Genomic DNA, 15,590 nt, shown 5'->3' on the forward strand with positions numbered 1-15,590 from the left:
ATAAACGGCGCAATTAGCATAACGCCTACCTAAACCAAGATTCCGTCACCAAAACTTTTACCCACTGTATTAAAATAATATTTTGGAATTTTTAAAGATTTTTAATTAATTTTAACCTGCTCATAACCTGCGGTTTTGACTACGGTTCGGTAAATACCGAATATGCCCTTTTCGGCCAAAACTTGAGTTCTACAAGGTCTTTTGACCCGATTCCAGTTGCTACTGATTTTAAATAATAAATAAGATATTTTGGACTTATCAAACTGATCGGGAAACTCAGGTTTCCTGTAGAACTCAGAAATCCCTTTAAAAGTCTTTAAAATGACCGGAAAACCCCTACGAGGCGTATAATGAACTAAAACTCGTTACGGGCATTATGGAAGGTATCCTACTGATACCACAACCTCTTTAAAGTATATTGACTTAGGAAAACAGTGTAGGACTCCTACGGTTACCCGTTGCGCCTATTGCGCGCACGGTTCGGCTTATGTAACTAGTTTACATAAATTAGCCGATACGGGTCAAACCATATCATTTTGACCCCAAAATCCAGAGTGTGAATATTAAACCCATATAAAACAAGTCTCCGAACTTGTTGGGTCAGAATCACACTCCATTCTCGGTTTTCGCCTTGCACGCGATTAAACCGTATCGATCCCTCGAAACTAACCGGTCTAGGCTACGGCTAATATAAAGACCCGTTAGGATTCTAATAGGTTATTTTAAAACCTTCGTTCCAGAATAAGGAGCCCCAGTAAAAGATATCAGTGATTTAATTGATTAAGGAATATACATTGCAAAGGTAAATACTTTTAACTTATTTTCCCTTATACGGGCTTGGGTTACGGTATATAAAATACCGCTTGATTGAGCATCAAATAATTCCATCGTTTAGGTGGTTAATTGAATAGTTTGATCGGCTCATTTAAACAGTCTAGTTACTTAAAAGCCTTTGGGGGGTTAATGACCATGTCCCGGATATCCTTGGCATCATTCGAAGAAATGGCCACGACCTTGACAGTCGGGTGTAGGCGTACACCCGGTATTATGTCTATATTATTAAAAGACGTAGCCGATGGTTTACCCACCTCGGTTTTACGCAAATGTGGTGTGTCTATTGATCTTTAACCCGGACAGGATCCGGGCTACTGAACGCATAGAAGGAACATGTAATTCGTTCACAAGATTATAATTTTAAATAATTCTCCCAAGTTAAACAAACATGTTTATGCCACGTGCATCCAAACCAATTTTTAATCATTTTACAAAATGAGTCAGTTGAACGTATTTACCAGTGTAAACTGACGTATTTTCCCAAAAAGATTAAGTGCAGGTACTACACGTAATTGGCTGGCATTAGCTCCATAGCATCATTAAGAAGTCTCGCAAGCTTGATGTCTTATCTGTTGAACAACATTTTTATCTATTTTGATCCATCCTGTGGATACTCTCCAACTACTTGTGATACATTTGATATTACAGTAAATGGTTGAATTATAATTATCTTTATGCTTCCGCTGTGCATTCATATATTGTGGTTTGACTATATTGTTGCCAACTACGTCACGGTAATCCCCCACCGGGCCCACCGGTGATACACGTGGAAATCGGGGCGTGACAGGTTGGTATCAGAGCCAACATTGAGTGAATTAAACACTATCCTAATGTGTTTAATCTCAGTGACACAATTGCACATACTTGAGTCTAGACAAGAACATAGGACAAATTCGAATTGTTATTCCAAATTGTCTTTTTCCTTTTTATGGTATTTAAAGTTTTAAAAAAAAAGCAGGAAATATGCCGCCAGTGATTTTCCGAGGAAGAGGAAGGGGAAGAAGAGGCAGAGGAGAGATCGTTACTCATCACGATCACGAAGCCGGACCTTCAAATACGCGAGCTCCTTCAACCACAAGGAGTGAAGAACCGCAAAGGCGAAGAGACCTTTATGAACCTGCGAGGCATTCCACCTCGCATAGCTCAACGCCATCATACCGGCACTCATTCGGGCCAAATTCCGAGAATGACCCCAACAACCCACAACCCTCCTTCATACCTCTACAGCGTTCGGTATCACACCGAAATTTTGACGACCCTACTCCATACTTCAGAGGTCAGTTTAATCCAGCTGACTACATCCAGGAACCTTCAGGTTTTGTTCCATTAGGGCCGCAAGATCACTTCTCCGAAGATCATATGGACGAGGATACTGATCCGACAGAACCTGCTCGTGGTACGCCCACGCACCCAATAGAAATCTCTGATGGGTCATCCTTCCATGGTGCAGCCTATCAGGGACCAGATAGCTTCATGGCGTTGTTTAATCAACACGAGTGGTACCATACGCCACAGTCATCACAACAGCCGCAACATCCGCGAGATCCCTCCGAGGATCCACATTTCGTGGCAGTTACGCCACCACCTCCGCCATCGGCACAGCCAGTAACTATCACCTAGTGACGCAGTTTTATGGTCCTCACCTCCCTACACTCCCTACTAGTGTAGTATTCTATTCCTTGCTCACACTGGACTCCAAAAACAATGTCTGTTTAGTGCTGGCATTGTCAGCATGTTTACTGGGTTATCCGCTCATTGTGCTAACTGTGCTTTGTGCATCAAGTTTGTCACTATTGTTTGTGTGTAATAAATAGAGTGACAGTATAAAATATGATGCATGAGTATGTATGTATCAGAAGACAGAAAGCAGTTTAATCATAATTGTAATCAAGCACAGTAATTAAGCACTAATTAAACATCAATCAATTTGTACGGATACCTGGATTTGTGAGGGTTGTCACATTCTCCCCCCGTTAAGAAAATTTCGTCCTGAAATTTTAGGTTCTACTTCTAGTCGCAGGGGTCTTAGGAAATAAATGGGGGTACTTTTCTTTCATACGGTCCTCACGTTCCCATGTGTATTCTGGACCATGTCTTGCATTCCAACGAACTTTGACGAGCTTGACACTACTCATGCTTGTTTTGTTTATCTTCCAATTCGTAACCTCAACGGGTTCTTCAACAAAGTGGAGCGTGTCGTCAATATGAATTTCTTCAGGAGGAATGACAACAGTTTCTTGCGTTGGACTATTCTTCAGGTTTGATACATGGAATGTATCATGAACACCATTGAGTTCAGCAGGTAAGTCCAATTTATATGCTACTAAACCAACCCTCTTCAAAATCTTGAATGGACCGATGTAACGCGGATTCAACTTTCCACGCTTTCCGAAGCGTGCCACACCCTTCCAGGGTGAAACCTTCAACAATACCATGTCTCCTACCTCAAACTCCATAGGTTTCCTTCTTCGGTCCGCATAACACTTTTGACGATCGCGAGCCGCCTTGATGCGTTCTCGGATCTGTGCAATCTTGTCTGTGGTTTCCTGGACCACTTCCGGACCAACTAATTGTCTATCACCTGCGTCAGCCCAACAAATCGGTGATCGACATTTGCGTCCATAAAGTGCTTCGAACGGTGCGGCTTGAATACTTGCGTGATAACTGTTATTATATAAAAATTCGACCAATGGTAGGTGAGTATCCCAACTTCCACCTAAATCCATTACGCAAGCTCTCAGCATATCTTCTAAAGTCTGAATCGTTCGTTCACTCTGACCATCAGTTTGCGGGTGAAAAGCTGTACTCAGATTCAACTGAGAACCAAATGCTTCTTGAAAGGACTGCCAAATCCTTGACACAAACCTTCCGTCTCTATCAGAGATGATCGAGAGAGGCACTCCATGTCGTGCAACGATCTCTCTCATGTATATCTCAGCTAATTTGCTCGTGTTATCTTTCTCTCTGATTGGTAAGAAATGCGCAGATTTCGTTAGACGGTCTACTATTACCCAAATAGTATCGTGGCCTTTGGGCGTTCTTGGCAATTTCGTTATGAAATCCATTGAAATCTGTTCCCATTTCCATCTGGGTATTTCAGGTTGCTGTAGTAGACCTAAAGGCTTCTGGTATTCGGCTTTTACCTTGGCGCACGTTAAACACTTGCTAACATAAACTGTAACATCGCCTTTCATCCTAGGCCACCAGTAGAAATCCTTAAGATATTGGTACATCTTATCCGCTCCTGGATGAATAGAGTACCGTGACTTGTGAGCTTCATCGAAAATAACCTTTCTCAAACCACCAAACAGAGGAACCCAAATTCTTTTCATGAAGCATAATGTTCCTTCGTCGTTTCGTGCTAACTGCTTCTCCATCCCACGGAGATACTCGTCCTCAATATTCCTTTCTTTAAGAGCTTCTTTCTGCGCGGCACGAATGCGCAGTGAGAGATCTGTCTGGATAATCATCTCTAGAGCCCTAACCCTTATGGGCTTGATCCTTTCTTTTCGACTTAGGGCATCGGCGACCACATTCGCCTTCCCTGGATGATACTTGATCTCACAGTCGTAGTCGTTCAACAGTTCTATCCAGCGTCTTTGTCTCATGTTTAGCTCCTTCTGGTCGAATATGTGTTGCAGGCTCTTATGATCCGTGAAGATTGTACATCACGTACCATACAAATAATGTCGCCAAATTTTCAACGCAAATACCACTGTGCCTAATTCCAAATCGTGCGTGGTATAATTCTTCTCATGAACCTTCAGCTGGCGTGACGCGTACGCTATAACTTTTTGTAGCTGCATCAGCACACATCCTAAACCTTGACGCGAGGCGTCACAATATACCACGAAATCATCCGTTCCTTCTGGTAGCGATAAGATTGGTGCATTACAAAGCTTGTCCTTCAACAATTGAAACATTTCTTCCTGTTTGATTCCCCAATCAAACTTCTTATCTTTCTGCATGAGGGAAGTCAAAGGTTGAGCGATTTTTGAGAAATCCTCAATGAACCTCCGATAATAACCAGTCAAAGGTGGCATAACTTTTGCATTAAATGAATTATATTATAATATTCGAATAGTCCCTGCAAATTTATTATCAACATTAACCAAATATGTATTTTATATAAAGAATTGTGCCTATTGACTATGGTTTATAAATTCTACAACTAATAGTTTTCAAAATAAAACCACGATATGAAATATATATGTACCAAAATCTTGATTTAAATAATTAACATAACATATCTTGATTAAACATAAAATCTATACTATATAATAAAAGAAACCAATAAGTGACACGTGTCATTCATTGAAGGTGTCTATATTTGTAATTTCCAGCATTTTCATACTTATCTTATATTAATTAATTAAATAATAAATAATCAATTAATATTAAATCTTATCTTACTTTGAATGTCGGATAGAATCATTCTATTTTTTCTAATAATATTTTATCTTCAAATTTAAGCTATAGATATTCTTTTTTTTCTAATAATATATTATCTTCAAATTTAAGTTATAAATTAAAGATATTTTTTTTAAATAATGCTTTCTTTCCCTTCGTATTTTATATTTCTTATTTATTCATAATATTGAATTGATTCTAACAACAAACATTTAAGATGTTGCAGATATTATATATTTTTTTATTAACATTCAACATCATATATTCGTCCCGCTTGCGGTATGCGCATATAATATATATGTGTGGACGCTCGGAGGGCAAAAGTGAAATTTCACTAATTTTAACGTTACTTTACTAAGTTCGTGAAAATAACGTTAAAAGCGGCGGAGGGTTAATAATGCATCATCATGTGGTGGCGTTGATAACAGAAAGACAAAAGGGAACATGCACTAATCGGTCTTTGTCCCGATTGCTGAGTGTTCTGTGCTTTATGTCCAAGTCTTGATGCAAAACTACTATCAAGCCGGGTCTCACTGAAAGCAGCCTCTAATCTTACCCTCCTCAGACCCTATCTTAGCTTTGCTATTGGTGGGATTTACTGAGTATGACGATGATGATGATTTATTACATATAATTAGATTTATTCAACCCGTATAATACACGAGGTTTATAAGGATATAATTTTTTTATTATTTAGTTTATAAAATTACATTTATTCGAGTAATATACAAGGTTATAAAATTACATTTATTTAACCTGTGTAATACACAGTGTTTTTAAAGATATAACTTTTTTATTATTTAGTATATATAATTAGATTTATTCAACCAGTACAAATCACGAGTTTTTATTAGTTGGTATATAAAATTACCTTTATTCAGTACAATACATGGGATTCTTAGAGATATAATTTTAATATATATAAAATTATATTTGTTCAACCCGTGTAATAAACAAGATTTTTAAAGAATAATTTTTTTAATTTAGTATATAAAATTACATTTATTCAACCCGTGTAATACACGGGGTTATAACCTAGTATATCTCATAAGATATTCTAAATGTATATGTGCCATATTCCATATTCTGAATGTTATGTCTCACTCAATATATAATCGGGTAAGTAAACAAAAAAAAAAATGATTATTCAAAGTATATGTCATTAATATCATTTATTCAACAACAGATTATTCTGTAACTAATCATCATTAATTTAATAATCAACGTAGACTTTATCAATTCATATGAAGATAAGACTAAAACTAACAATACTAAAAATATACAAGAGATGCGTACACGCGTTAAATGGTTCGATATCTTTATGCTAATGTATTAGACATTATATAATTAATTATAAGATGAGATTATAATTAATTATAAGGTGAGATTTAAATCAGTTTGTAAACACAAACGAAAAGAAGAAAACGAAATATACATATAGATACTATTGAATGTTCCAGCTAACATCAATTAATACTTGATTTTTTTTTAGAAACATAATATAAAAAAATCAACTCTATACCTTTATCAGACAAAGTAATTTTAAAATTTGTATTTGAAGGATTTATGAAAAACATTGTTTTATACTTTAGCATGCAAAATATTATCAATTGTATACTGATACTTACGAGCCAAGAAAAAGAAACATTCAAAGATAAAGTAGATTGTGCTTACCAAGATCCAGAATTCACGATTTATGACCCAATTTTACCCACACAACCACCATCCAGAATTCAGACAAGGCAAGTGGGAGAAAACAGATCTACGAGGCACATGCGAACAAGTAGGCAGTGGCCATAATTAGGGTTATTGAAGGGAGCACTTTCGTGCTGATAAAAACCCAAAGAGAAATAGAGATAAACTTAATTCAGTCCTTCACAATATTCAACATTACAATATATAGAGATAAACATAACTATAAACCCTAACGCCCATAAGTAATGAGTTGGCTTAAAATGTCTGATTTATAACAAGGGAATGTTTTTTTGTCTATGTATATGGGCTGTATAATATTATACGACCCAAACCTCATATAATGTTATACGACCTTTATCAAATGTCATACGGCCTAACATTTTCTCTATGTATATGAGACGTGTGACATTATACCAGCCATATAACAAATATTACACAACCAAATATTTGTGATGTTAAATGTGGGACCTCATTATTTCGGCCGTATTAATGTGGGACTTGTCCCCAAAAAAAAAAAAAAAAAGAAGATATTAATAATTTGAAAGAGACCCGTTTATAAGATGGGTCAAAACTTCGGTTCTAAACCCTAATTTTCCTAAAACCCTCAACCTCCAAATCAAGATTTAACAACGTAAGTCTTTCAGAAACCCAATTTGCAAGATCTTGTTAACTGCTATCACTTTAATTCGATTCATATATTGTATATATGTTTCACCGCACACACAATTGACCCACTTCGGTTGTTTCTTGATGCATTCTTGAATGTAAAATCAGGGACATGTTTACTTCGAGATCAATTGTTAAATTTAGGTTTTTATCAAAAAGATTTAATTTTTATGGATGGTTGGTTCTGTTCTTACTTCTGTTTCTGGTTATTATTGCTTCTCCAACCGTTGAAATAATAACTGTTATTATAAATATATTTTTGTTAACAGTGCTTTGGGGATGGCTTCTGATGCATCAACCAACAGTCTGCAAAAACCTAAAATACAAATATATTCTACCCCAAATGATGAAGTCACCCCCTTCTGGAAAGGTATATGATTGCAGGTTGGTTTTGAAGGTTTATTTATGCTAGATTATTAATTGTTTTTTTTTTGTTTCTTTTTTTTTTTTTTTTGCAGAGAAATATGAAAAGGATGCTAAGAAATATTGGGATATTTTCTACAAACGTCATCAGGATCGGGTTCGTGTTGCTTTCCTCTCCATTGTTATAGTTTGACTTGTGGATTGTTGCGATTTATAGTGTTTGTTTATGGTTAATAATTTCAGTTCTTCAAGGATAGACATTACTTGGATAAAGAGTGGGGACATTTTTTCTCTGTGAGTGTGCATAGTATTTGCTTAACTCTTATTTAGGTTTTATGATAATTTAAAATATATATGTGTGCGTATAATCGTATATATAGGGGTATGTTGTTAATACATTAGTGGTTTTAACTTTTAAGTAGAGTATGAGGACCGCATTAGCATTTGTACGTAATGGATGGAAGATAATCACATCAGTGGCGAAGCTTGACGTTTTCGACGGGGGGGTCGAAAACGTATATACCAAAAAAAATTCTATAGAACCGGGGGGTCGAAAACGTATATACCCAAAAATTTCTATACGAAAACTACATATATAACACTACTGAGCGAAAAGTTCGGGGGGTCGGGCGCCCCTCCCGGCCCCTTCAAAGCTACGCCAATGATCACATGTAGTGGGAGAGAGAAAGAGAGGTGGTTAAAAAAATCGTCTTATGTATCACATTTAAAGCAACAAGGTGTCTTAGGACCAGTTTTAAGTAGAGAACTGCATAAACACTTGTGCGTATTGCTTTAACTGTGATACATAAGACGATTATGTAACGGCATAACCGCCCTACTTTCTCTATTCCAAATTATTTGACAAGCACTATGTACAAGTGCTTATGCGGTTCTCAAATTTCTTTTACTTAATATTGGTTTTGTATTACACGATCCGAACCACTAAAGTTTTGAGAACCATTAGGAACCATTTATTCACTAGTACTCACTAATGAATACGCTATAATATTTTTATGTATCTACAAATTGTGCATTCATCGATGAATGCATGTTTTCGGCAGTAAATAAAATGGTTCCTAATAGTTCTAACTAGGGGTGCAAACAAGCCGAGCCGAGCCCGAGCTTGACCAGGCTCGAGCTCGGCTCGATTCGAGCTTTGCCTTCAAGGCTCGAACTCGGCTCGTTTGTATTTTCTCAAGCTCGAGCTTGGCTCGGGCTCGGCTCGTTTATTATCTATTAATTAATATATTAAATAAAAATAATATAAATAATAGACCTTTTAGGCTCGCGAGCTCGATAAGTGAAGCTCGGGCTCGGGCTCATTTACTAAATAAGCTTATTTTTAGGTTCGAGGTCGGCTTGTAAACACGTTTGAATAAGCTCGGCTCGACTCGGCTCGTTTACACTAAGGCTCGATAAGGCTCGACGAGCCTAACGAGCTTCACATGCGAGGCTCGAGCTCGGGCTCGATAAGCAAACGAGCTTTATTTTAGGCTCAAGCTCGGCCCGGGCTTGATAAGGCTCGGCTCGTTTCGAGCTTTTTCTCGAGCCGATCTCGAGTAGATCGCGAGCCGCTCGGCTTGTTTGCACCCCTAGTTCTAACATATAGCGGGTCTCATTTGAGCCCACCCCTATACACACACACACACTATATATACACACAAGCACTAGTAGGATATAAGAAGTCTGAAACATTACTTGCTATTTATTTCAGGAAGCAGAAGAAAAGGTTGTGCTAGAGGTAAATATTTCTATTTCAATTATGTCACTATAGAACTGTTATCGTGCCAATTTTTTTTTTTTTCCAAATTAAAGTATCTAAAGCTCTGCTTACATTGATACGTAAGGTTGGTTGTGGAGCTGGAAACACCATCTTCCCGTTAGCTGCTACCTACCCTGCTTTATTTATCCATGCTTGTGACTTCTCACCTCGTGCCGTTGACTTGGTCAAGGTTATTTATTTCTAATATTCTTCATCTAAATATGGTTACACTTATCATAAATTTTTACGTGTAACAAGCTTTTATACTTGCAATAGGCACATAAAGACTTTAATGAGTCAAAGATGAATGCGTTTGCATGTGATATAACAAATGATGACCTGGTGAACCATGTACCACCATCTTCGGTTGACATTGTAACAATGGTATTTCACTTTGACTTTTTATATATTGTTGTTCTCTGGGGTCAATGCGAAGACGTTGACTGACTTGTTAAATAGATATTTGTCTTATCTGCAGTATCGCCTGAGAAGATGCATCTGGTGCTGCAAAACATAAAAAAAATTCTGAAAGTATGTTATGATTAAAGTTTTTTAGAGTTAAATGCCATTTTAGTCCCTGTGGTTTGGGCCATTTTGTCAGTTTCGTCCAAAGGTTTCATTTTTCACCTGCGGGTCCAAAAAGGTTTCACCGTTGCCATTTTAGTCCACTTGGTTAACTTCATCCATTTTTTCTGTTAACGAGAAGGCCAATTCGGTCATTGTATATGGCCGAATTGCCCTTCTAGTTAACAGAATTACATATAAAATGACCGAATTGGCCTTTTCATTAACAGAAAATTCGATGAAGTTAACCCAGTGGACTAAAATGGCAACGGTGAAACCTTTTTGGACCCACAGGTGAAAAATGAAAACTTTGGACTAAACTGGCAAAATGGCCTTAACCACAGGGACTAAAATAGCATTTAACTCTTTTATTTTTATAACGATTAATTTTTTTTTTCTCAGATACAAAAGAAGTTGCTAATTAATTGTTATCATCATATGCAGCCAAATGCTTATGTGTTATTCCGTGACTATGCTACTGGAGATCTTGCTCAGGTTCTTTTATAATTTTAATATCTAAATATAATTTTTTTAAAAATGGTGTTGAATTTTGTGAACAGTAACTGTTTTTGGATAACTAATCTATAACTTAAATTGGTATATATCACCCAAAAGGAAAGGCTTACTTGCAAGGATCAAAAGATCAGTGAGAATTTTTTTGTCAGAGGTGACGGAACCGTAAGTTCAATTAGCAATTTGGCATGATATTTTAGTTTTTTTTTAATTAATTAATTTTTTATAGCTTTTCTTTTGTTGCACTTACTATTTCAGCGTGCATTCTACTTCTCCGAGGAATACTTGAAAAATTTGTTTCAAGAAAATGGGTTCAGCACCGAAGAGTGCGGCGTGTGTTGCAAGCAAGTAGAAAATCGTTCACGTGAAATTGTGATGAATCGGTAAGTAATCTTAGATTAAAAAAATATATCCATGGGTAAATGTATTTATGTATGTTTTCGTGTTCTTACTGCATTGAGAATGTAGGCGCTGGCTACAAGCTGCTTTCCGTTTAAATAATGATAATCTTGAGTTATCTAAAGTTGTAAAGGAACCCGAAGATGGATTCGTTGTTGATATATCCGAAGGATTTGCTTTTGATATGTTTGGCATTTCTTCATCAAGGGATGAGGTCAGAACTTTATCATTATTTAAACGGTTATATTATTTTAAAAAGAGTAAATTGCCATTTTCGTCCCAGAGGTTTGGCTAGTTTTGCGACTTTAGTCCAAAGGTTTGTTTTTCCGCATCTGGATCCAAAAGGTTTGAAATCTTGCCATTTTCATCTGGCTCGTTAACCCCATCCATTTTTCTTCGTTAGGGGTATTTTCGTCTTTTTACCTACTTGTTTCTGTTTTTTGTTTAGTAGGGTATTTTTAATACTTGTACATTATGCTAAATACTTGTACATAAAGTGAAAAAGACTGAATTGCCCTCTAAGTTAACAAAAAAACGGCCCCTGACTTAACGGAGAAAAATGGATGGAGTTAACGAGCTAGATGAAAATGGCAAGATTTCAAACCTTTTGGATCCAAATGTGGTAAAAAAAACCTTTGGACGAAAGTCGCAAAACTGGCCAAATCTCAGTGACGATAATGGCATATTACTCTTTTTAAAAAGGTTATATTATATTATTTTATGTTCAGTTAAATATCATTTTAGGAGCTGCTCATTCTTTATTTACATTCCAACATAACAGATTATGGAGTTGAAGTTACAAGACTGGAACTTCAAAATCAAACTACTTTCGAAAGAATTCCAACACACATGCAAATCTACGGGTTTAATGCTATGGGAATCGGCCCGACTCATGGCCTCTGTTCTTGCTTCAAACCAAACCATCGTTTCCGGTAAAAAAGTTCTAGAACTCGGGTCCGGTTGTGGAGGAATCTGCTCAATGATTGCCTCCAAAACCGCTCGCCTTGTGGTCCCCACAGACGGGGACGAAAAGGCGCTAGAACTTCTTAACGAAAACGTCACTTCAAATCTTGATGAATCTTTATTATCAAAGCTGCATGTCAGGCAACTAAACTGGGGTAACAAAGAACATATAGAATCTGTCAAGAAATTAAGTGACAAGGGTTTTGATGTTATTGTCGGGACCGATGTGACTTATGTCGCGGAAGCGATTATTCCGTTATTTCAAACTGCGAAAGAGTTGATTTCAAGTAGTCAAGGTGATGAAGAGGGATTGAAACCAGCGTTTATATTATGCCATATTTTTCGTCGGGTTGACGAAGAGTCTATACTTTCGGCTGCATCTTGTTTTGGTTTTGAGTTGGTTGATAAATGGCCAAACAACACGATTCCCGAAAACCCGTATCGTGGCACTATTAATAGTTGGTTTGAAGGTAGAATCAAAGAAGATGATATTGAAAATCCAGCATTAAACATTATGTACTTCCATGCTAAGTGATCAGATTTTGCAGATTGTTGTCTTTTACCTTTTTCCAAGAATGAATTTTATTTAAACTTTTTTTTAAGATTATATATTTGTATTCTTTTTAAATTTATATTTGTAATGATACATTGATACTGGATTATTGCTAGAAGGGATCATACATAATTCTTGATTATCTTGTAATAATTCATGATACCGGATTATCATTTTTGGTTTATAGTTGGAACAGATTGGCTGCAGTTTCAAGTAGGGCTGTGCAACGGTTCAGAACCGGATAATCATATAAATTATAATTGTTTTTAGGTGACATTCAACTTATATAATCCAATTCTATCAACATCAAAATATAAAACATGGTAGTTGCGCATGCGAGTCACGAAACCCTTCGAATGTGCACCTTTCTAACGAGTCACAGTGGTTCATTGTTAATCGCCAACCAAAAGGTCACAACGACTTGAACCGTGACCTTTTGGCAACCACTATCCTCAATAGGGGGCAACTAATCTGAATAGGTGCGTTCGATGGAACCAACCGACATAGTGAAGTGTGAGAACTGTTGTGACCCTTAAATTGAACCACACGGACCATTACAAGTCTTTGAAGTACCAACCAAACTTTTACAAGTCAACAATGTTTCTCTTTTCAATTTTGTCTAAGGGTCTGTTTGGTAGCCTCTTAATGACCATTCAGATGCTACCTTTTAATGGTTTAAAACCTCTGAATGAATAAGAGGTAGCCTCAAGTCTGAATGGTTAAGAGGTAACCTCTGAATGGTAAATCATCACATGTCACATTTTTCTACCTTCTCATTGGTAAAATTTTTAATGGTTCCATTAAGAGGTAGCCTCTTAATGACCATTCAGAGGCTACCAAACAGCCCCTAACTGTCTAAGACTTAACCCAAAAAACACATATTTGTGTTTTGAAATCATTCCAAACAAATGGGAAAAAACTAAAAATAAGACGGAATAAAGTAAAAAAACACAAAAGTTTAGAATATTGATGGATAGAGTTTCAATTCAATATGGTGATGGAAGCAATATAACAGAATATGATCTAAAATGTCAAGTGGAGCATGAGGGAAGCTACACTTTCAAAAATATTATATATAATATATAGTTAGGATTTAGCATAGCATAGCATAGATGAGTTTATATTTCTTATTGTAGCATCTTTTATATTTTGATATTACCAATGATTGTCTATAATGGGTAAGTTGAAATCCAAATAGATTCTAGAAAACAGAATTGTGCTGTTTGACCAGAGAAGTAATCATATCTTTTTCTTCTTTTTCCTTGGAACACAAGATATAGGATATTATTAGATACAAAATATGTGGTGAAGAATGATATGGAATCAAATGGTTATGTAAGCACTCTCCTCATTCCCCACTCTTCAAACTGGGATGTTTAGGGTATGAATCCATATACACTAAGTGGGTGGGTTTTAGAGTCAAGGACCACATACATTTAGACTTTAGTCAAGGACCGGACCTGATCATTTGTAGAAAAGAGAGCGCATGACAATATATAACCAGTTTGGACCAGCCTAAGGTCCTTAAATAAAGGGAGAGTTGCTAGATTAACCCACTAGTCTGAGAAACTTAACTCTTTCAAGGGGAATTATGTTGTGGTTCCAACCGAGAATCGATTGGCCTAAGAAAATAGAAAGAATCAAGAAAGCAATTTAGAGAGAGTTTTTAGAATAATTCTTTTCATTCCTATCTTTGTTAATTCAAAACAACGTACAAATACTGGATGAAGATAACTACTTGCTAAAAACTAGGAATAAAAAATGGAAGACATGGGAATGATGAAATTATGGAAAACATGCATAAACAATAGAGTTAAACTGCTAAACTAAATTTAGATCGTGGCCTTCAAAAGTGCATTTAATCGGTACATAACATTCCACCCCGCTCAAATTCACCTTGTCCTCAAGGTGAAATCGAAAAAGCACTTGGAGTTGTCCACGACGGTTGCCACTTGCTTTGTACCGTAGCATCTGGAGAAGTAGTAACGAGTCCCCACGGTGGACGCCACTCGCGTTTTGAGGCTGCCTCTTTATATATAGCATGGAAATCATTACCAGGAATAACCTCATGCCTATTAGCAACCTTAGCAAGAACCCAGGGGTAGATTGTTCCAAATGTGTTGTAATATTTTTTCAACAACTCCATCACTTCCCACATGGTGGGTACTTGGAGATTTTGGGAAGTGAGCACACCCACATGATCAGAGTATAACTCCGAAGACACATCATGTGCTTTTGAGAAACTGATCATGAGTTTAACTTCTTGACATGACTCCATAGAAACATGAGCTGGGGTTAGTACGGGTTTTAGGGCAGTGGAAGGAGGTGCAGGGGTTGGTGGAGACGGTGTTGTAGTTGTTGGCGGTGTGGCTGCGGGCACCCGTTTTAGGGCTGATACGTTTTCTGGGGATGGTTTCACGGCTGTTGTCGCGGAAGGTTGGACGAAATGGGTGGATTTTGCAACTGTTGATGCAGGTAATGGTTCGGAAATGAAAGAGGTTGGTGATTGGATATGGGTTTGGGGGGCTTCCCATGCGGTTCGAATCGATCGGAACTCGTTGAGAAGGGTTTGCAACTGAGACTCGAGCTTCGCAAGGGATTCGTTCATCCATTGGTAGAACTCGGTTTCGGATAGAGTGTGAGCAACCATGGTCGGGGGGATCACGACGGCTCTGATACCACTGTTGTGGTTCCAACCGAGAATCGATTGGCCTAAGAAAATAGAAAGAATCAAGAAAGCAATTTAGAGAGAGTTTTTAGAATAATTCTTTTCATTCCTATCTTTGTTAATTCAAAACAACGTACAAATACTGGATGAAGATAACTACTTGCTAAAAACTAGGAATAAAAAATGGAAGACATGGGAAT

The 15,590-nt window shown here is 37.0% G+C and overlaps 1 protein-coding gene across 2 annotated transcripts; it reads left to right on the forward strand.

Annotated features, from left to right (window-relative positions):
• The first annotated feature begins 7,463 nt into the window (after positions 1 to 7,463).
• Positions 7,464 to 12,863, forward strand: LOC110886242. Of its 2 annotated transcripts, none has more exons than XM_035978740.1 (13): positions 7,464 to 7,570; positions 7,875 to 7,975; positions 8,064 to 8,125; positions 8,212 to 8,262; positions 9,683 to 9,709; positions 9,816 to 9,920; positions 10,007 to 10,114; positions 10,190 to 10,261; positions 10,739 to 10,789; positions 10,910 to 10,972; positions 11,066 to 11,190; positions 11,276 to 11,420; positions 11,988 to 12,863. In XM_035978740.1, the coding sequence occupies exons 2-13, from the start codon at positions 7,885 to 7,887 to the stop codon at positions 12,702 to 12,704; spliced, it is 1,617 nt and encodes a 538-aa protein (XP_035834633.1). In that variant the 5' UTR covers positions 7,464 to 7,570; positions 7,875 to 7,884; the 3' UTR covers positions 12,705 to 12,863. The 2 variants fall into 2 exon arrangements, with proteins under 2 accessions (XP_035834633.1, XP_021989708.1); XM_022134016.2 differs by having other exon boundaries at positions 7,565 to 7,782.
• Positions 12,864 to 15,590: the final 2,727 nt, after the last annotated feature.

This window comes from Helianthus annuus, chromosome 10 (genome assembly GCF_002127325.2).
Source record: "Helianthus annuus cultivar XRQ/B chromosome 10, HanXRQr2.0-SUNRISE, whole genome shotgun sequence".
Classification (NCBI taxonomy): Eukaryota; Viridiplantae; Streptophyta; class Magnoliopsida; order Asterales; family Asteraceae; genus Helianthus; species Helianthus annuus.

Excerpts from the sequence above, each read along its gene's own strand:
- LOC110886242 (XM_022134016.2), top strand. The coding sequence starts at position 7,718 with ATGTTTACTTCGAGATCAATTGTTAAATTTAGGTTTTTATCAAAAAGA. Across the intron at positions 10,262-10,738 it reads ACATAAAAAAAATTCTGAAA|CCAAATGCTTATGTGTTATT; the intron begins GTATGTTATGAT and ends CATCATATGCAG. Across the intron at positions 10,790-10,909 it reads CTACTGGAGATCTTGCTCAG|GAAAGGCTTACTTGCAAGGA; the intron begins GTTCTTTTATAA and ends ATCACCCAAAAG.